The 22,976-nt window shown below is 43.4% G+C and overlaps 1 protein-coding gene across 9 annotated transcripts; it reads left to right on the top strand.

The window, feature by feature from the left end:
* The first annotated feature begins 2,376 nt into the window (after positions 1-2,376).
* Positions 2,377-22,929, top strand: LOC109896060 (golgin subfamily A member 3). 9 transcript variants are annotated; one of them, XM_031829853.1, is made up of 29 exons: positions 2,377-2,472; positions 2,616-2,710; positions 3,066-3,164; positions 3,707-3,748; positions 5,623-5,704; positions 5,955-7,000; positions 8,524-8,862; positions 9,689-9,982; positions 11,452-11,564; positions 11,841-12,586; positions 12,865-12,973; positions 13,151-13,457; positions 13,610-13,812; positions 13,898-14,035; positions 14,225-14,386; positions 14,600-14,968; positions 15,076-15,153; positions 15,263-15,526; positions 15,713-15,807; positions 16,005-16,221; positions 16,421-16,564; positions 16,867-17,064; positions 17,231-17,347; positions 17,557-17,696; positions 17,939-18,071; positions 18,297-18,419; positions 18,571-18,735; positions 20,183-20,340; positions 20,680-22,929. In XM_031829853.1, exons 7-29 carry the CDS (start codon positions 8,688-8,690, stop codon positions 20,873-20,875), a joined length of 4,644 nt encoding a protein of 1,547 aa, XP_031685713.1. In that variant the 5' UTR covers positions 2,377-2,472; positions 2,616-2,710; positions 3,066-3,164; positions 3,707-3,748; positions 5,623-5,704; positions 5,955-7,000; positions 8,524-8,687; the 3' UTR covers positions 20,876-22,929. The 9 variants fall into 9 exon arrangements, with proteins under 9 accessions (XP_031685713.1, XP_031685715.1, XP_020345854.1 ...); XM_031829855.1 differs by lacking the exon at positions 3,066-3,164 and having other exon boundaries at positions 5,626-5,704; XM_020490265.2 differs by lacking the exon at positions 3,066-3,164.
* Positions 22,930-22,976: the final 47 nt, after the last annotated feature.

Below are 22,976 nucleotides of genomic sequence, written 5' to 3'. Positions count from 1 at the left end.
GTCAGAATAAGGGCAACACATCAGACAATATAAACGACTGCGCCGCACCAGTATCTCTAAGGATTTTAACCGTAAGCTGAGACGCTTCGTCATTCGTTAGGGACACAAACCCCTCGGAAATAAATGGTTCATAACTGCGGTCGGGGACTGAGATTTTCAAACTGCAGTTACCCTGAGGCACCTGTTTTGTTGCAGACCTCACAACCATACGAATTAGACCAACACCAGCTGGCGGCTTGGCACGAAGAGGCATCCCTTGTTTGCGTTTAAGCAGGAAACAATCATTAATCATATGTCCCACTTTATGACAATAGAAACAGGGACGCTCATTCTTCTGGCGTGCTTGATATGCTACTGTTGGTCGACTAGGGCTAAAGGTAGGAAACTCAGTGGCTCTACTCTCAGTAGGAGCCGAAAATACACTCTTGTGCGTCAACACAAACTCGTCTGCCAACACAGACGCTTCTGCCAGGGAGGATACTTTGTTTAGGTAAACGACAATGCGTTCGGGTAAGCAATTTTTAAACTCTTCCAAGAAGATTAACTCCCGGAGAGAGTTGAAATCAGTTACCTTACTAGCAGCATGCCATTTATTAAACAGATTTCCCTTGTCTCTAGCAAATTCCACATAAGTCTTACTGGAAGACTTTCTATGAGACCTAAATCTCTGTCGGTATGCCTCAGGCACAAGCTCATAGGCACGAAGAACAGTAGCTTTGACCACGTCATAATTCAAACTGTCCTCCAGAGGTAGCGCTGACAAAACCGCTTGGGCTTTACCAGTTAATTTACACTGAAGTAATAGCCACCATACCTCTTCAGGCCATTTCAATGCTACGGCTATACGCTCAAATACACAAAAATAGGAGTCAAACTCTGACTCTCTGAACAAAGGTACTAAGTCAATCTGCCTACTAATGTCAAACGTGTTTGAGGACACAGCAGGTGAGGACGACTCACAAACAGGCACAGTAGGAACGAAGGCTAGCCTTGCTGTCTCTGCCTCCAGTTACATCTGGCGCATTTTGAACTCCAACTGCCTTTGTTCTCTGCCTCAATTTTACACATCTCCAAATGCAGTTGTTCTCTTTCTTTTTCTGCCTCAATTTTACACATCTCCAAATGCAGTTGTTCTCTTTCTTTTTCTGCCTCAATTTTACACATCTCCAACTGGAGAGTCTCTTGCCTAATTTGGGCTCTCTTCCGCCTCCAGTTGGAACTGTGCTAAACGGACATCCCTCCTGGCATCACCGTTTGACAGTGGGGAGAATGGATGAAAACGGGACAATGTGGCTGGAGCTTTAGCCTCGCCCTCATTAGCAGACACCAATGGGCTTACAGGAGCAGCAACATCCCCTAAAGGGGTAGTAGGCTCAGGCAGCGGTAACACAAGCACCTGCTCTTCCAACAATACATTTAACACCAGCTTTTTAACCTCCGACTTAACTACATTCTGTGGAATCGATATTGAATAATGGTCAGCCAAGGTCATTAAATCAATTCTACGACATTTATCAAAAAGCTCCCACGAAGGGTTATACAAAAAGGAATTCAACTCAAAAGTAGCCATCTTAAACTACTTCACAAGAGCCAACGAAAATAGCAAACACTAATGCTACTTCAGCTATGACGCTCAACACTGAACTATACCACTATCACAATCTACATGAGCAGCATGGGTGTCAGTAAAGACAAATCCCAGATGAGCCCCCACTTATGTTACAAATCCCTTTTGGCCCGACAGTCTAGGGGGGGGGGGGGTAATGAGACCCGTAACATAACTCATGCAAATTATAATTGTGACAAAGTAAAAGTGAGAACGAAATAACGACGACAACTGAAATCTACCGTCAAACTCAGGGTTTATTGTAAAACACACGGTAATTGGGGGGAGCAGGAAAAGGGGCTGAGCTGGACCCAAGGAAAGAAACAAGTATTCAAAAACACCACTAAGCTAGACTAGCCTACTTTAACAACAGCTAACTAACCAAAAATACAGTGGGTGGTCCGCCCAGTTTTAACTAGTGTATTTAACAAAGTCTACCTAGAGGTAGTGTATGCCCATGGGCAACTTGGTCTTGGTTTCCCCTTTTCCCACCAGCAAACAAACACCATAACCAAAAACAATACTCACAGGTGAGGACAAAGTGCTATGGAGGTGCTCAAACAAAAGAGAGGTCAATACACAAAGCGAGCATGAACCACAGAGACCTACAGACATGGCATTTACAGAGAGATTGAGCTCTAGAGCAAACAACTGACAGGGTTTTTAAACCAAGGGAAAGGAACTGTGATAGGGTAGGAAACAGGAGGAGGTGTGTCTTCTGATTGATGATTGGATTGGTGACTGATTGGGGAGTGATGATTTTCACCTGTGAGGGGAGAAGGAGAGAAAAGAACACAGGATACACACACAGGATACTGGTATCCGTAACAAGCACCAATGAGTGCTGAACAATTCTTTACTGTCAAGTTACGTTTACTTTGTCTTTAAGTTATATAAAACATATGGGTCATGGATACTTATTGTTATTTTCATGTATATTCAGTTGATCCTGTGTCTTCCTGGAACACTGGTCAATGAATAATGCAATTATTTTTATCCCACAAAACAGGACAAACTCCAACCACTCAACAACCATCTGCCCCTCCAAACACGGACCCTTCAAACTCAAGAAGCTGAAGGGAGCGTTGAGATCGACTACCAGAGGTTACCACTCGTTTAGCTTTATTTCTCACTTAGACCTACTCATGCCAAATTGATTACAGTAGTAGTTATTAAAATAAATATAGCCTATTAATTTCATTTTCAGATATTAACAAAAATTCATATTGTATTTTGTTATTTACAGTATCCCTTCCTCCTGACTAGAATATATCTGTGCGTATCCAGTAATAAGTAGCTTTATTCTTATGTTGTTTATTCTGAACATAAACAGATTTATCTCCAATTTATCACAACTGTATAAACAATAAAATATTACTGTGATAATTTTAATCATCCATTTATCTGTGATATTTCATGGACTGTAGTTTACAGTTTAAATGTGTCTCTCCTTCAACAGTCCCATAACCCCGAGAGACCTATTCCTTCCTCTGTGTCACGTTCTGACCTTAGTTCTTTTGTTATGTCTTTGTTTGAGTATGGTCAGGGCGTGAGTTGGGTGGGTAGTCTATGTTCTTTTTTCTATGTTGTGGTTTTGTGTTTGGCCTGGTATGGTTCTCAATCAGAGGCAGGTGTCGTTCGTTGTCTCTGATTGAGAATCATACTTAGGTAGCCTTTTCCCACCTGTGTTTTGTGGGTGATTATTTTCTGTTCTGTGTTTTTTGTCACTGTTCAGGACTGTTAGTTTTTTTTTTTTTTTTTTTTCAGTATTCTTATTAAAACAATATGGCCACACTGCGCATTGGTCCTCCTCCTCTTCCACCCACGATGAGCGTTACACTCTGGGCATGTTGGCAGTGGTGATAGCTGGTACTTTTGTCACTTGGATGTAAAGAAAGTTTATTTTACTATTGTTTTTAAACCTGATCAATTTCACTGAGTAAACAATATAATTGAATGAGCTCTACAATTGTAAATACATGAAAGTACAATTGAATGACCTCTGCACACATCCTCTGAAAAACATCTGTCATCTCAGATCTAAAGTATCAGTAAGTACTACAATTGGACAACATTTACATCTTTCTCTCTTTACTTCAGAGGATGAAAAGGCCAAAGACCCAGCCCACAAACACATCAGTGGTAAGTTATGCTACGTTATTCTAATATTTTCTAATGTGTTCTCTTCATATAGTCATTGACTCGATGGTGCTGGTTTTGGATGATCATCCAAATCTCTTAAGAGTATGCATTGCAGGTAAAATATTGAGGGGAACGTATGTTCAGTCATTTCGTTCTGTCATAATTCAATTCATCATTCACTATCTTTGTCTATAAATTACTTCCTATTAAATATATTAGTCGTGTCTAAAAGCAAAAAAAAACAGCAGTTTTTCAAAACACACTGTGACAAAGCAGAGCAGAAGTAGCTTGTTGATTTTCAGTATATAATAAACCTGTGACATCATGGAATAAGCTAAACTGACATCTTCAGCCATGTGGTACAGAAGTTTCCGGTAGAATCATTTGGCTTTAGCTTAGCCGACCATTGTGGTTTTGTGCTGCACCTACAGTATTTCATATCCTTACTCAAACATCTGCTTTTCTGTTCTTCTGTAGCCTGAGACTGTACACTCTTTGAGTGGTAGAGTTCATATCTCAATGTTATCAAAACCTGGTATAATCACACAGGCTTTACCCTAATGTTTTACCAAAAAGCCTTAGCCTTTTGTGTTTCCACCTCCACGGCCTGGGACTCACTAGGCCAAGGCCTCAGTGGCCCTGCTTTCACTTGATGCCAAGGTCATGCCGCTGGGGCTTTTCTGGCGGCATTTGCAAAACAATGGCTAACTGTGAACATGAGTTTACAACTTCTTGGTTAACACTGTCTCACAAAGCAAGTGTTTTGATTATACAGAGGTTGTTGATTCTGCTTTTCACAAGTCCTCACTGTCAACCCTAGCTATGGAAACACAATTTCCCCAGCATCACATCAGGGTGTATACACTAGTGTAACACTGGTGTTACAGTCGCAAAGCAGGATAAGGTTTTGTGAATACAGATCTGGTGCCTCATGCTTAACCCTGAGAGACCCACGGTTGGGTCTCACACTTCTTAGATAAAGATGGGCAGGTAGAGTGCCTTCAAAGAATTCATACCCTCTGAATATTGTAACGGGTGTCGTCTGAGGAAGAATCGGACCAAAGCGCAGCGTGGCCGTGTTCATGACTTTTATTGACCTGAACACTGAAACAAAAATAACGTGAATAAACAAAACAGTCCTGTCAGGTGCAGAATACTAAACGGAGGTAGCTTTTTCCCCACCTAAGTATGGTTCCCAATCAGAGACAACGATTGTCAGCTGTCCCTGATTGAGAACCGACCCCGGACTGGGGACCCTCGTTGTTGCGAGCCCCGGACTGGAGGGCGTTGCTGGAGGCTCCGAACTGGAGACCATCGCTGGAGGGAGGAGACTCAGAGCCAGCGTGGTGCGTGGGGCTGCCACAGGGCCCTCCAGGCTGGGGAGACTTACAGGAGGCCTGGTGCATAGAGGAGGCACGGGATGAGGGGGAGCACTGGACCTCTGCTGCGCAGCCTTGGCACCACTCCTCCAGGCTGAATGCCCACTTTAGAGTGCAGGCACAGGTCGAACCGGGCTGTGGGGGAGATCTGGTGCTTACCACTTGCACCTCTCCACTTAGTTCTTAATGTTTTGTGTACTGTACATTATACATGCCCCTAAGCATGATGGGATGTTTTAATTGCTTAATTAACTCAGGAACCACACCTGTTAAATCACCTACTTTCAATATACTTTGTATCCCTTCCCAGTTTTCTAAACACACATGCCATTGTAAACATACATGCTCTTGGCACAAAAAAACAAACATTTTGTAATCAGAGGCCTACTTAAAAGTATTTATGAAGTGTAGCCTAATGTTTTTCATCGTTTGGATCTAGGCTTGGGTCTCACAGAGGAGTTGTGGTGTTAACCTCCAGTTGTGTCTTTCTACCAGCAGGACCCATTTATTGACAGTGATGACGTGACATACAGCACTGTCATCCTAAAGAACATGACCTGACAAAGTACAGACCAGGGTAAGGCTGCTGCTGTTCAGATGAACTTTGTTGTCAGCTGTGTATTCTATCCATAGCCACACATTGTTAATAATTAAGCTACATACAGTAGAAGCAATACAAGTAAGGTTTGATTGTTTAAACATAATGTCATGTCTGTATCACCATTATAACTTCTTTACACTATCAACTTCCAAACAATACATTCCATCATAGCAAAATTCCTAGTCCTTTTTCACCAGTACTTGTCTCTGTTTCCCCACTCTAACAGGCAGCAGCTCCACCTGATGACAGCGTAGTCTACCGCACAGTAGCCTGTTAAGACAGGGCAGTGCTGCCTTCCACTTATTGTATGTAGACCTACCTGCACAGATGCTGTGACTCGTCAGAGAAAAGACAAGACAAGCTCTTTATTTTGTCTTAAATATGTTTCCTTTTATTTTGCTTTTCAAACACACACAACAGCACCCCGCACCTGTCTATCTATCGGTTGGGTTAAATGCAGAAATCAGATTTTGATTGGACCTTCGGTGCAATTGACCAATAAAGTAATCTTAATGATGAAATAGATTTTGTATTACAATACTATTGAGCAACGGTTGGTTGATAAAATATCCATATTTGTCAATAAGCTGTATATCATGTTCCAACTGGGTGCCTAATTAGCTACTCGATAATGGATGTTAGTGATTATTTTAGACACCTTCAACCATTTGCAATAGTCAATTGATTAGATCTTTGATCAGTGTAATTTTTGTTTAGTGATAATGATTGTTCCTAACCATTAATTAATTATAAACAATCTTACATGTTCAAAGACCTTTTTTTGCACAAGACATCATAATGACAGTAAAGCATCCGCATAGTTATACACACTACAACCTTTTATTTTATGGGGATACAGAAATAAAGGTTTTTCCCAGAGACATTTTGTTACAGTTCTGACAATACTGCAAATATTGTAGCTAGAATTTCTGATGCGAGGTCGCAGTTTTATTTGACGACCGCCAGAGGGATTCAATGTTTTTCTGATAATTACAAAGGGGCGTGTGTCCGTTCATTATAACAGTTCGGGCAGCAACATGTCTGCCATTTTTGACCTTTGAATGTATGTAATTTCCAAGCATAGGCTTATTTATACATAATTAGTTACAAAAAATAACAAGTAATATATAAATGCAAAATACAATTATTTAATACGTGTTAGTAGACATCAATCCAAAAAACGATGTCAAGTATCCTGTTTCTCGTCGGACACGTAAAATAATGGAACCCATTTAGCCACGTAGAAGCAGAACGAAGAGGCGTCTGAAAAAGGTTGGCTTTATAAACAAATTCTGTGCATTTCAACTATTGTCATGTCAGAAATAAATATTTTGGTTATTTATTAAACCTTTTAATAATTTCACAACCTGTATTGATTTATACATTACATAACTTCGTGAACTGGTGTGATATCGGGGTGTAGAACAATTATAGTCCCGTGTTAGCTATGTATGTGGTTAATGAATGTTAACTAACGAGCAAACGTAACGTTAGGCTGTCTTTGCTTGATATGTTGAGACCGCGAACTAACTAGCTTGTTACTAACATTTTTAAAGGCCAGCCATCTTCATAACAGACACATTGTGTTTTACATGTCTTAACCAACTTGCCATATGATGTATGTTTAGCTGGCTAACCACCCAGCTAAAGTTACCTTGTGTCGAGGCTGCTGCTGTCATTGCAGTTGGCTAGTTAGCATTAGTGTTAGCTGGCTACCTACAAGTTGGGAAATAAGCAAGGCAATGAATGTGTGGTAAAGCTGCCGAATATCTATCTGTTTTTATACAAGACTGATTAGCCTTGTAGCTATTTGATTGCAATTTCAAAAGGCATAGTTAGTCAATGAATTTCGCTAGCTATATTTTTTTGTAACGTTAACTAAATCCACTTAGCTTGTTAGCTAGACAGCTTTAGCTATTGCTTAGTGGAGCTGTTCTTCCAGAACACATTCTCCCAGTTGGTCAGAACATTTGACCAAATCTATTGAAAATAAAGACCTTTATTACATTTTAGTGATTGGTTTTTCGCGAATGAACGGCTCATTTTTTGGTGAACCGATTGTGAAAGAGACGTACATTCGCATACTGTTACTATTGCTTTTTGAGATTATCTGCAGATAATTTATGGCCATTCCTCAGTGCAGAAACAGTATAGTGAGGAGAGAGCCTCATTCTGGTCCAATCAATTATTTTCCCGTGTGTTACATTTAGTAAAAACATGTTTTTGCAGGCCATCTAATAATGTTAGAAAGAAGCATTGTCAATAAAGCAGTGCATTGGGAGCATAAACAGTGTGCGGGCCTTACTGTTCTTCACAAGTTTTCTTTATTAGCCCAGCACCTACGTTTTTAAGGATGTGCATATGACCAACAACTTTTCATCTCATCATTTAGTCATATAAAAATGTGTTTTAACTGACATTTCACTTACATAATGGTAGTCAACATTTTAGGCTTTAAATTAGAGATTCACAATTTGTTCATGGTTTTATGTCAATTTCTAAGCATTACTGAAGAGGTGTTTGGGAGCCAAATTAACAGCTCTTTTAGGTGAACTGAGCCAAAGATTCCAGCTCCCAGCAAAGACTCGGAATGCCCACCCCTAATACATTTTCAATGATATTAATAAATAATGCAGGCCACGCTTCTTTTTATTTGTCTACATCCGCACTACACCATCATGGTGGAAAATCCTGTCAGATTACAGCAAGTTTTCATTTAGATAACTCTGTCGTTGATCAGACTGAATACTTTATAATTGCCATTCTAACTAAACCTTAATGTTATACATTTTCAGGTGAGACCATTTTTTGGGGGTTCCTTGGATGCTTGAATTGCATTGCGTTCAAGCTTTTACTCTGAACGAACGGGATGAAGAGGTTTTGAAAGGATTATAGCTACACCCTATGACTACCATATCCCTTCCATGGGCTCCAGTGCAACATTTTATTCTGTATGTGAATGGAAAACCACAACTCAGTCATTGCTGAGATGGAGACAACCAATGTAGAAATCCATCAACTAGACCTGATACCACAGTCCAAAGACGGTGGTGCTGATTCTGTGGTGAGTGACGCTCAGCTACTGAAGAAAGGAGGGCTGGACAAGCCGACAGCATCAGGGGATGTTCTTAATGGTGAGTTCTTGCCCTACTAAATGCCCTAGCCTGCCCCTCAAGTGATTTGATTTGCTTTGTATTTTAATGTAGTAATTCTAGGCAAGCTGTCAGACTCTGAGCTACTGCTGACTGATTTAATAATTCCATCCTCTCATCAAACAATGGAGTGTGTTCTTCTTCAACCAGTTAATTGTAAGAGAACAATTTATTTCAAATGAGCCCTAAACTAACTTAAAGGATAGCAAAGCATAAGTGAATGTTTGTATTTTTTTCACATGACATAATTGTGAAAATATTGTTATTGTTGTGGGGAATCTGCAGTAATAGGAACTCCTTATATGGAGGGAATTCCTGTCTTCCGCCAGTATCTTTCCAAGCTGTGCATGACATGCTTGTGTGCGACCGGCCAGAGAAAAGGTCATTACTCGGCCACCTCAGGGTATCGCTCTTTGTACTTATGTGTGCAATTGCAGAATTGTCTGGACACAGCTCTGAGCCTTGCCTCATAACTGACCCACATGCCACTCACTTCATAGTCACCTCAACTGCACTAAGGCATATTAGCATGCCGTTGTTATTCCTACACATCTCGCCTTCAATAAAAATGACAAAATGCATAGTATCAAACTGTTATTCTGGTTTGACAAAGCTTGATTGACCGGGTACCCGTGAAAGCCACAATAGACTTTAAGTAATTCAAAAGAGCCTTGCCTCCTAGTCCTTTTTTTTGTTTTTAACCTCAAGTATATCACAATCCACCCTCATTGTGTTGTGAAATGCAAAACTGGATGGATGTATGCTGGAAACTAAAGACTTTACTGCCCCCCCCCCCCCCGCGTTGCAGGTTTTGTTAAGGCGGACATGGTGCCAAATGGAGAACGAGTGGCAGAGGGCCCGCAGCCAGGCGCAGGAGGGGACGGCCGTCTAAATGGCCCCCTGCCGCCTCCGTCGCCCCCTGCTGCCCAGGGCACCAGCCCACCTGTCAGCCCCCAGTCCAAAGAGCCATCCCAAGGTGTGGCCGCTATCCCACCACCCATGCTAGAGAAGTCTGAGGGAGCTAGTGCTGAGGGCCCTGCTCACAAGGGTGACGCATTGCAGTCACTCAGACTGAGTATGCCTATGCAGGAGACTGAATTGTGTAAGCATACTGTAACCTGTACTTGCAGTGAGTGCCCCCTATTAACCACCTATTGCTCTGGGATGTTGCTTCAGAGGCTGACTTATTTAGTTCCCCATCCCATATTTTAATTTCCTTGCCTGTGCTTACTACGCTTTAGTGGTTTTAGCTGCTTACTTTGTTCAAACCCGTGGTCATTTAATTTCTTGATTTGGGTCTTGGAGCTTTTGTTGGGAACTTAGTGGCTGTATTTGAACTAATCATTTACTTGTGTGGTTTGTTGTGAATGTTGTTTTGGATGATGGTCTAGGCTTACAGATACCATGATATGCAAAGTATTTTTTATTCTTTAAGTTTATTCGTTACATAACAGAATACAGCTTGTTTTATCTCAAGCTTTTTGTTAAATGTGAAAGGCTAACCACTCCCACATATAATGTTTACAGTGTCACATTAACTCTTTTATAGTGTCGGCCTCCCGGGTGGCGCAGTGGTCTAAGGCTGTGCCACCAGAGATTCTGGGTTCGAGCCCAGGCTCTGTCGCAGCCGGCCGGGACCGGGAGGCCCATGGGGCGGCGCACAATTGGCCCAGCGTCGTCTGGGTTAGGGAGGGTTTGACCGGTAGGGATATCCTTGTCTCATCGCGCACTAGCGACTCCTGTGGTGGGCCGGGCGCAGTGCACACTGACCAGGTCGCCAGGTGTACTGTGTTTCCTCCGACACATTGGTGCGGCTGGCTTACGGGTTGGATGTGCATTGTGTCAAGAAGCAGTGCGGCTTGGTTGTGTTTTGGCGGATGCATGGCTCTCGACCTTCGCCTCTCTCTCTCGAGTCTGTTTGGGAGTTGCAGCGATGAGACAAGACTGTAACTACTACCAATTGGATACCACAAATTTGGGGAGAAAAAAGGGTTAAACTATTTTTGTGTCATTTTCTGTTCCATTCATAGTGCATTCTGCTTTAAATGATGCTACAATCAGGAAGTCCTCATGCTAACTTATAAGTTGCACTGACTGACTGACACCTCATGGTTGATCATCAGCACACCTGGCCAATTGCAGTCAGAGAATAATCAATCAGGAATATCACCTGCTGTCTGTAAACTCACTAACCATGCATGCCAAAAACAAACTGTTTGGATACTATTTTGTGTCAAACTTTACTAACCTGAAAATAAGATCTTGGAGTGGACTGACTAATAAATGGATTGAGTCTGACTCATATGGCATTGTTAGGACTGGGTTGCATGCAGCTTCACTCCTAACCATGGTGGATGGATAACAATTTCATACAAGCACTCTCGTTTCAAATTTTAAAATGGCTCTGAACTGAAGGGACGAACTAGTGTTAGCACACGTAGTTGGGGTTTCCTTCTAAAATGAATTGTTTGCTTGTATGACAATGTCCTAGGTATTGTTAACCTATTCTGTGTTGTATAGGGGTGTACTGAGGGCCTTCTATTTCTTATGTTAAACCTGCTCTTCCTGTAGCTGACAAAGAGCCATCACTGGAGATGGAGAATGAGGAGAAGATCCGCCGTGATGCTCGCCGACGGCTGGAGGAGCAGCTCAAACAGTACAGAGTGCAAAGGCACAAGGAGACGGTGAGTGTGTGAACAGCATCAGTCACCAGGCATACATTCATCAGGATAAAGCTGTCAGTTACAAGCTGCTCAGAGTTGAATTTAAAGCGGAAGTGTTCTCCCTATTATTTTTTGCATGGCAGGCCATAATGCCTAGTTTTGTTGCTATCTACCACCTATAAAAATGATCCTCTATTAGTCTCAGTTGAATGGCCTGTTTTTTGAAGTCCTGAATGTTGGGTTGAAGTAGACTACGCCTTCTGCTCATTCTCACGCCACCTCTCTCTCCTCTTCCAGTCCTACCGCTCCACCCCAAAGAGCCGCAGTGGGTTCAGCACTCTGGACCCAGACCTCATGATGCACCCAGAGGTTCTTCCCCGGGCCAGCACCACCTCCATGACCACAGAGTACTCCTTCCTGCGAACCAGCGTCCCCCGGGGCCCTAAGCTGGGCAGCCTGGGCATTCCACCAGCCAAGGAAAGAAAGTCACGATCACCCCGCCCCAGCAAGATCCACTCACTGGCCGATTACAAGACCCTCGAGCCAGCAGGGGGCACTAGTGATGGTGGTGGGGTCAGAACGTTTGAAGACTCCTCCATGGGCTCTCTGGGGTCCAACCTGAGCTCTGTATCCACCCTGTCTGAGGTCAGCATGATGTCAGAGGTTGGCTCTGTGGAGATGACCTCTTTGGAGGCCCTGCTGGGGTCATCAATGTCTCTCCAGGACAGCACCTCGGAAATGGATGCCGGCAGCGAGTCAGGTATGGGGTCGCGGCCTGGTGGAGATGGGGATGACAGCTCTACCTACAGCAGCGTGTCCACCTCCACCGGGGGCACTGGGACCTATGGCATTCTGGCTGAAGCAGTGGGCAGGCAGAGAGGGAACTACATGGTGGAGGGCAGGGAGATCATTCCGGAGGCCATGGGCAATTTCCCATCACTGCAGGAGGTGCTGCAGGCTGCCAGCGATGAACAGCACCTGCTGGAGCAGGACAGGGAGGGGACTGGGGGACCACGCAGCCGCAGGGACAGCTTCTCCAGCAGGTACACCTGACCAGCACACAGCTCTTCTGTAATAGCACATAGCAACACATAGACTGACTGGTGTAGTACTAGTGAATAACATAAGCACATTGCTGTTGCATTCTCAAGGTAAATAAACAAGGACGATAGTCAGCTTTTGGACACTGCTATTATACGATGAATCAGCATTACTTTCCAGTAATAATTTACAATTTAATTGGTGGAATTTGCTTGAATGTTCCAGTAGCACACAATTGGACAATTTCTTGTTTCCTGCTCAATTGGTTAATTTCCTGTAGTGTGTCATTGGAGAGCTCCGTGATGGGACATGACGAAATGCTCCAGGTTCTGAAGGAGAAGATGAGACTGGAGGGCCAGCTAGAGTCTCTGTCTTCTGAGGCCAACCAGGTAACTAACTAACACACGTAGGATCAGCTAAGGTAATTACCATTCAACTTACCACATGTTGAGACTTACTTACTTTCACTGGAATAGCTAGGCTAACACCCTACAATCCCTCCCTGCACAAGCCATTGGGAATACTGGAGATCACTCCCTTACCCTCTTTCCCCATATCCTCTCCAGGCTCTGAAAGAGAAGACTGAGCTCCAGGCCAAGCTAGCTACAGTCAATGCCCAGCTGCAGGCCCAGGTGGAGCAGTCCCATGCCAGCCAAGAGAAGCAGAGCTCCCTCAACAAGGAAGTGTCCACCCTGCGCCAGAGCTGCTTCCAGCTGGAGAGGGCCATGGTGGAGCTGCAGGGCAACCTGGAGAGCAAGAACGCTGGCCTGGCCTCACTGGGCAACGACCTGCAGGTGGCTGAGGAGCAATACCAGAGACTCATGGGCAAGGTAGAGGAGATGCAGCAGAATGTGACCTCCAGGGATAACGCTGGTGAGTTGGATGGATGGATAGCCTAGTATGGGCATCATACTTTCACATCAGCATCTCCTCACAGTAATACTAATACAATATTGGGGTATTTATGATTGTAATACATTTGTCAAATTTTGTGAATTATTTCTTATGGTGGTGGTCTCCTTCAGTTCAGGAGTTGCGTCAGCAGATGGGTGGTCTCCAGACTCAGCTCCAGCAGGTCCAGCTAGAGCGCACCACCCTGCAGAGCAGGTTGAAGACCTCCCAGGCAGAGATCATCTCGCTGCAGCAGGTCCGCCAGTGGTACCAGCAGCAGCTAGCGCTGGCCCAGGAGGCTCGGGTCCGACTCCAGGGCGAAATGGCCAACATGCAGGTAAGGTTGTCTGTCTGTATCTTGCTTCTACTGAGTTGACATGTTACGGAGTTGATGTGTTAGGGAGTTGACTTGTTTTTTCCAGGCTGGGCAGATGACCCAGATTGGAGCCTTGGAGCACCTGAAGCTGGAGAATGTGACTCTGTCCCACCAGCTGACACAAACCCAGCATCGCTCAATCAAAGAGAAGGAGCGCATTGCTGTACAGCTACAGAGTATTGAGGTCTGTCCCCTTTTAAAATTATGAAAATATAAACAGGTTGTGTGATTGGTGTTTATATTGTGTTATGGTTTGTTGATGAATTTTACTGAAAAAAAGTAAAAGATTTACTGACAAAAGAAAAGATGCAGCGTTAGAATTGAGGTTATTAAGCAGTGTGTTCTTTGACCTCTCCCCTCCCTCTGGCCCTAGGCTGACATGATGACCCAGGAAGCTGCCTATCAGCAGATACAGGATGCCAAAAGCATGGTGGAGGACGACCTTCAGCACAAACTGGACGAGTTTGAGGAGGAGCGAGAGCACTTACAGAAGCTGGCCAACACCGCCAGCTCTCTGGAGAGAGAACTAGAGCAGGTAAATAATTAATTGTTCAAATTAAGGTAATTTGCCACTCAGGGGCAGTTGTTTAAAATCAATGAAAGGAAGAGGTTTTACACACATCTACAAAAATATCAGGAGTGAGACAAAAACAAAGTCCAATACGTAGAGAAAAGGTCTGTCTGCTCACTGTTTTGCTATTTGGGAGCAACAGTTGCCTCATGTAACCACTCTCTGTGTCCCCCACAGATGAAGGTGACCCTATCCCAGAAGGACCTGCAGCTGGATGCCCTCCAGAAGGAGCATCTGGAGCTGATGAGACAGCTGACAGTCACTCAGGAGAGCCTTCACACCAAAGAGCAGTCCATCAACCAGCTGGAAGCCCGCTACCTCGAACTGGAGGCTACGCTGGCAGAGCTGCAGACAGAGACCAACGCCAAGGATGAGAACATCCAGTACCTGCAGAATGAGAAGATCGTGCTGGAGGTGGCCCTCCAGGTGGCCAGAGCTGATAAAAGTCAGCTGGACGAGGGGGCGGAGAGGCTGGGGGAGGAGGTGCTGGTGGCCTCAGATGTCCTTGATCAGCTCAGGCAGGAGGTCCAAGTCAAATCCTCACAGGTGAGAAACAAACCACCATGGAGCCAGATGGTCTAATCCCACTCTTCTATGGCTGTTGAGCAACATGTTTGCACTTAAGTAGAAAGTGAACGCCATTTTCTTTTTAGATTGGATCTCTGCAGCAGGATAACGGCACCCTGAAGAAACAAGCTCAGAAATTGAAAGAGCAGTTCATGCAGCAAAAGGTGCTTGTCACTCCCTATCCTGTAACCCTTTTGAAGGATTGTGTGTACACATGCACATTCACACACAGGACTCGTCTCTTTACACCTCTTCCCATTTCTCACCCATCAGGTGATGGTGGAGGCATATCGGCGGGATGCCAGCTCCAAGGAACAGCTCATCACCGAGCTGAAGTCAACTAAGAAGCGTCTGGTGTCAGAGGTGAAGGGACTGAAGCAGGAGCTGCTGGAGGCTCATGGGGAGAAACAGAAAGCTGAGCTGGAGCAGAGCCGGCTGCAGACGGAAGTGGTCCGGGTCCAGCAGCAAATGAACAGCCTGGAGAACCACCTGCAGTCTGTGCAGACCGAGAGGGATCAGCTGGAGTCTCAGATACAGGTTCATGACCCTGTCCTACACAAGCCTGACATTCTAGTAGCTCTTGGTTTTTCTTTGCATTACTCTCATGACAGTACTTGCATGACATCCCATTGCCTTACCTTGTCTTTCTTTTAAAAATGCAGTACTCTATATTTGATAGGCATTTGATTATAATCATTGTGTGTGTTTGATGTCCCTCCACAGTCCTTGCAGTTTGACCAGAGCCAGCTAGCAGCGGTGACGGAGGAGAATGAGGGCCTGAAGAAACAGGTGGACCTGATGCAGTCTGAAGCCAGGAAGTGAGACACACAACATTTCTACAGCCAGACAGACTTCTGTAACTAGCTTGGTTCCCATAGTACTGACACAAACAGATTTACTATGAATCTGTGTAAATTGCATAAGAAACTCTCTTACTCAGACAGGATAATCAATTTAATTCAGATTGCTTTAGATGTGCACTAATGTGTCTAATTGTTTTATTTTCCTCTCTCAGGGCCATCTCAGAGCAGAAGGTGAGAATGAAGCGGCTGGGGACAGATTTGACCAGCGCGCAGAAGGATATGAAGGCCAAGCACAAGGCCTATGAGAACGCAGTGGGCATCCTGAGTCGCAGGCTCCAAGAGGCCCTGGCCGACAAGGAGACCACCGAGGCAGAGCTGGTCAAACTCAAGGCCCAGGTCTCAGACGGCGGCAACAACCAAGCCCTGCAGGTACATTCAGTACTAACCTCATAATCAGGACCCAGAGTTTTTCCTGATCACATGACAACCAGGAACTAGGGTCCAGAGTTTGTTTCTGGTCAGATCATGTGGTCAGGAAAAACTTGTGGCCATACTAATAACAGATTACAGCACAACCGTAGCCAACTGTGATGTTTGAATGCTGATCTAAACCTCTTCCTTGTTCTAGGATAAGATTGAGGCTCTGCTGAGTGAACACCAGGCTGTGAGCCATAGCAAGGCCATGCTGGAGAAGGAGCTTCAGGAGGTCATCTCCCTCACCAGCACTGAGCTGGAAGAGTTACAGGAGAAAGTAATGGAGCTAGAAGATGAGGTGGGACAGTCTGGGCGATGACAACTAAATACACTATCCTGGCATCGAAACCGATTTTGCTACGTTTCACCATTGCTTTACATTGTCTAGTTTAATCAGGCTATAAGTACACCACCAGCCCGATGATGTGAGAGACTCTGGCAAATTATAATTAAGAGAAGAGAAGATTACTTTATTGTCCACAAATGTCCAACAGAAATGTGTTTTACTATACCAACCCCTCTGAAAATGACTCGCATCCAATGGTTCTTGTGCTTCTTAGATACCTTGATTGTAAAATCTTCTATCTTGTTTATCCATAGCTGCAGGAGGCGCGATGCTTCAAGAGGAGGATTAGACGACTGGAAGACGCCAACAAGAAATTATCCCTGGAGCTGGAGCATGAGAAAGGGAAGTTGACGGGACTAGGGCAGTCCCATAATGCACTGCGGGAGCATACCAATATTCTAGAGACTGCCCTGGCCAAGAGAGAGGCCGACCTGGTCCAGCTCAACCTCCAGGTGAAATGCTTCAATCTTACATTCTCAGTTACTTCGATCACTGATCAATTAAATAGCTTTACCCATGTGGGTAGAGTAACACCATTTTGAGTCAGTGGTTGCTCTTTTTGATTTAAAAAGCTAACGAACTGATTGTTTTTTTTCTCTTCCTTGCCCTTCTCCACAGGTGCAAGCTGTACTAAAACGCAAAGAGGAGGAAGACCAGCAGATGAAACAGCTGGTCCAGACACTACAGGTCGCCTTGGAGAAAGAAAAAGCCAAAGTCAAGGACCTGAAAGATCAGGTAAAGACACCTAACCCGACCCAGCCACAACATAGTCATTATCTGTCGTCATTAACACATTGTAACACATTATACACATACAAGCCCCTGAATTGAAGGTGGCAGACTGGCCCAGCCACAACAGTCATTACATTACCACATTGTAGTATACTGTAATGCACTCAATGAAGCTTTGGAGACTGACTGTAAATGTGTGTTATGTCCACTAGGTGGCAGCAGCTAAGGCAGAGGCTGCCCACAACAGGCGGCATTACAGGGCAGCCATGCTGGAGCTGTGTGAGATCAAGAAGGACCTGCAGGCCAAAGAAGAGCTGGTCAAAGCCCTGCACAGCGAGGCACACAAACTACAGTGAGTCTCAATTTGCAGTTTATAGTTAATGAATAAGGCCTGGAATGATGCTGCGGTGTTTAACAGATTAAGATAAGATTTTGATTAGCCTTATTAGTTGATGGAATCATTGGGGCATGCTCGGTCCTTGTATTTTAAGTAATAACCCTGTCTAGCTCCAAGTTATCTTTTAGTTTTTATGTTATGTCTCTCCTTGATTTGAACCCTGTTTCACCTTAACATCCTTTCCTTCCCCTCCATAGGGCTCAGGATGAGAAACACTCTCAGGAGGTGTCCAGGTTCCAGGAGGAGCTATCAGAGGCCCACTCCCAGCTCCAGATCCTCCAGAAACAGCTGGATGAACAGCTTAGCAAGCAGCCCCTCACCAACCAGGAGGTAGCTAGCTATACCACACAACGTTACGCAATAGACACAACCATGGTCCTGTTTAGTAGGGAGGAAATGTTTGAAACGGGGAGGTACTGCCTGAACTTTTGCAATAAGAACACACACTTCTGTTTTGAAATGGTGTGCCCTACTGAACACAACCCAGGACCTTGAATAAGGAAGTTGTTTGTTGAAAGAGACATCGGTCACTGACTTGACTATATTCTCCTCCAGGTTGAGGATTTGAAGTGGGAGGTGGAGCAGAGGCAGAGGGAGATCGAGGCCCAGAGACAGCAGCTGGAACTGGTGGAGCAGTGCAGCCAGAGCGAGCTGGACAGCCTGCAGACAGCTCTACAGGTACACACACACAACCAGTGTACTGAGGAGGACAGAGCTGGCTAGCGCCACAGATCTAAGCCACAGAAGCATACTTTACGATCACCTTAACTCTGTCATTGTTCATTGTGTTGCCATTTTGTACCTGACTTTGCCTTGCTCTGCATTCTAGAGCATTAAGGTGGAGCTGGAGTCTGTGCAGGAGGAACTGAGCAGCACCAGAAAGGATAAGTTCATGCTGCAGGCCAAGGTGGGAGAGCTGAGGAACAGCATGAAGACTGTTCTGCTGCAGAACCAGCAGCTCAAACTGGACCTCAAACAGAACAGCCTCCGAAAGGTAAGCTACCTGGGACTGAAATGTTGCTACTTGGCTGAAACTGAGTAGGAAGAACAGGTGTAGGTGTGGCGCTGTTTTATTTTTACGTTAGTAGGAATCAGTGAATTCTGCTGAGGGGAGGACCGCTCTTAATAATGACTGGAATGGAGCGACTGTAATGGCATCAAACTATGTGTTTGATGTATTTGATACCATTCCACCTTTTCTGCTCCAGCCATTACCACAAGCCCATCCTCTCCAATTAAGGTTCCACCAACCTCCTGTGGTAGTAATGTTATTTCAATATTGTTGGTGTGTTAAAGGTGCAATATGCAGAAATCTCTGTGCCATTTACTGGTTGCTAAAATTCTAATAGTTTGCCTAATTTCAGTTTGTGACAAAATAAGCAATGCATAGTGTAGAGAATCATTGTACCATACAAACTGCTGTGAAATATATTTTCAATAACCCAAATGATTGTTTGAAGCTGGTGTACAAAACCAAAAGTAAGACTCAAAACTAAACTGAGACCGGGAAGTGTAGAAATAGTGCACATAGAACAGATCAGCCGCTTCTTAGACTTGCTTTCAAAGGGTCTACCAAAAAGTTACATATTGCAGCTTTAAATGGAGAAAGGGTAGGTAGAACATACAACTCATCCAGCGCCTTCATGGCTTTGAGAAGACGCAGAATATCAAAGTGTAACATGGGTATGTGGGTTGATAAAGGGGTAGGTTAGTATTGTGGAGTAATTACAATGATGTTGATCCATCTTCAGTTTTCTCCTATCACAGTCATTAACTAACAGTTTATAAAGTCAACATTGGCCTCATGGTGAAATCCCTGAGGGGTTTCCTTCCTCTCCGATAATTGAGTTAGGATGGACTCCTGTATCTTTAGTGACTTGGTGTATTGATACACCATCCAAAGTGTAATTAATAACTTCACCATGCTCCAAGGGATATTCAGTGTCTGCTTTTTATCCCATTTTTACCCATCTACCAATAGGTGCCCATCGAGTCTTTGTGGTTGAATCTGTGTTTGAAATTCACTGCTCGAATGAGGGACCTTACAGATAATTCATTGTATGTGTGGGGAACAGAGATGAGGTAGTCATTCAAAAAGCATGTTAAACACTATTGCTGCACACAGAGTGAGTCCATGCAACTTATTTTACTTGTTAAGCAAATGTTTACTCTTTAACTTATTTAGGCTTGCCATAACAAAGGGTTGAGTACTTATTAACTCAAGACATTTCAGCTTTTTGTTTTTTTATTCATTTGTAAACATTTCTAAAAACATAATTCCCCTTCGACATTGTGTGTAGGCCAGTGACTCAATTGCATTTGTAGTTCAGGCTATAGCACAGCAAAATTTTGAGAAAGCCGAGGGTTTTGAATACTTTCTGAAGACACTCTTATCACAGTATGCTGAGTTTTCTTTTTGTGCTGTATTCCTCATTGAGCAGCAGAGGATGGAGCCATCGAACCCATCAAATCCAGTGACCCCGGTGAAGATCCCAGACTGCCCTGTGCCTGCCTCCCTGCTGGATGAGTTGCTCAAGCCCTCTGCCTCCGTCAACAAGGAGCCCCTCAATAACCTGCACAACTGTCTGCGCCAGCTCAAGTAAGAACTCACCATCATGTCTTCCTTTACCTTCTGGGAATAGAAAACCTGTTTTATTGGTTATTGTACTGCAATGTTGAGGGAGCTAGTGCAGAAGCATTTCACTGCACCATTTATAGCGGTTGTAAACTGAGAATGGATAATATGCTTTTGTAGCTCATGTTACTCAAAATAGCTTGTGTGTTTTGTGATAACCATAATGAAAGACAAATAATAGGAATGTATGCATGAAATCCTTTACTCTAAAGGTATTTTTCTCACATGTGGATGGTGTATTATAATTATCTATTAGGAATCAAATGCCAGTACACTAAAGTGAATGTTGTGTGTTTTATGCAGGCATGAGATGGACAACCTTCAGAAACAAATGGAGGAGCACACAGTCACCGTGCACGAGTCCATGACGTCATGGACTAACGCAGAGGAGGAATTGACTCGACTGGGGGTGCCGCTGGAGAATGACTCCATAACATCTCCCCCTCTAAACCAGGTGGACCGTAATGGAGGAGTGGAGGAGGAGGCACAGCCATCGTAATGCAGCACTTTCTCAGGCAGACGCACAGAGTGGAGTTTTATCCACAAGGGCACTTTTCTTATTTTTTTTTCTTTTATTTTTTTCTCCATTTCTTATCAATTGCTGCCAACATTTGGCATTATTATCAGCACAGACAGTGGTTGGATAAAGTAATTTATACTTATACCATAGCTTTAATTTTTATTTGGACTTTGTCTATTTTTGTTATGGCTGTCATATTTATTTATTTACAATTCAGGAATGACAATATTGAATCTTAAATGACAGTGACAACTACATTGTTAGAGGATTCCACCAGTCTTTTGCTTTGAAGTCATAGACACCAAGTAAGGCCTATTCTCAAGTATCTTTCAAACAATACAAATTCACCAATACCCCGGTTTAATTATTGTAGCTAGAAGTTTGTTTACGCATACCGGTACTTTTGATATACTTTCTCATGCTCCGGTAAGATAAGTGAGACCGTTTTAAAGCCTGCAGAAATGGATAAGCATACTGTAGTCCCTCTTACTGTTCTTCCATTCCTCTGTGCCTGCGAATGAGGGGAGCCACTCATTCCATAAACTTACGTTGAAATCCAAATCGACCCTTAGTCCCTCAACTTAGACAATCCTGTAAATCTGATTGGATAAGTGTTAACAATATGGCAAAATGTTTACTAGGCCTATAGGAAGGCACAGTGAAGCAATAACCATATTCCACCTATTGCCCCTCTGATCTACACAAGTTTCTCAGGTTGTAGGCTAGGGGTTGGTTTGGGATTTAGGGAATCATCTGGTCAAATGCCCCTATGGCTTTCAAACTGTTTTGTGGTGAATCAATACCATTCTCCTTTTTAGTACGCCTCACATTTGTTAATTTCATTGACATCAATCTATTCGGTTTTTAATTGCTTGTTCTTTTTTAAAGCTTGCTATCAACATATCATTGTGGGCTCTGCAACTTTGTGGCAACTTAATTCTTCTCAACTATGTATGAAATTGGGAGTTTAACTGGCTGGCTTGGACTGTAGTAATTTGTATGGCAAAGCCTTAATGAGGAGTATTTTGTATGCTGTTAAAGGACTAAATGTTATGAATGAACGTACGTATCATTATTTCTGTTGAAAGTGGGTGTGCAAGATGTAATGTAGGTTATGGTGTATGATTAAGCTGCTTGCAGTTCCAAACGGAATGGTTTAATGTTAAATATTTGGGTAGTCTCAACTGATGTTGCACAATTCAGGAGAAAGAACTTACTGTAACTGACTTTGAGGGAGGGGAAGGTGTAAGAACTATTACACAATGTTACTACTTCTATGAGTGAGATGCACTCAAATGTATTACCTTTTGTTACTATGGTTTCATATTTACAGAATGCCCAACCCGCAATTGCTTGTTTAATTCCTTTTGAGGTTGATTTGCTCTCGAGGAAAACGGTTTTATTCTTTGCAGAGGTTAATATAGACTTCATTTTCTCTACTTTTTCCTATAATTGAATTACTTTGATCATTATCTAATAGTGTGATGAGCAAAAACATTTGTGAATGATATATGCAACTTGCAAAGCATATTTATTCAAACTGACAACTGTTAAAAGTCCAAATGTAGACCGCAATGGACATCATAAACTACAGCACATGCAGTTGTAATGTAACTGATGTTTTGTATGCCGTTAGACTCATGTCCAGACAACCTGTATCTTGCCAGTCAAAGTAAATTGACTATTTTTAACGACACTGTAATAACATGCTTATTACATGTCTGCGAAGGGAACCCCTTTAGTCAAAGGGAAAGCTGTGTTCAGTTGACTGGTAATAACTAATGGCGCTCCATACTGTGTTTTTGAAGAAGGGTTTGTAACAATCTGTTCGAACTTAGTTGACTTGGTGAATCCAACATTGACTATCTTCCACGCTACCTTTCACTGTTATCTATATATTTGAATACATAACCTTGCTTGGTACATGGAGCAGGGATAAATGAGTTCTGTACATAAACCTTGCTGTATTTGCTGTTCAATATATAAAATGTATATTGGGAGATATTGTATTTCTCATAAAGTTGCACTATTCATCAATTGTCCGTTATTTAATTCCCTAACATTTGATGGGTAGGCTGTA

The sequence above is a fragment of the Oncorhynchus kisutch genome, linkage group LG8 (assembly GCF_002021735.2).
Source record: "Oncorhynchus kisutch isolate 150728-3 linkage group LG8, Okis_V2, whole genome shotgun sequence".
NCBI lineage: Eukaryota > Metazoa > Chordata > Actinopteri > Salmoniformes > Salmonidae > Oncorhynchus > Oncorhynchus kisutch.
This window is presented reverse-complemented; position numbering and strand designations above follow the sequence as displayed.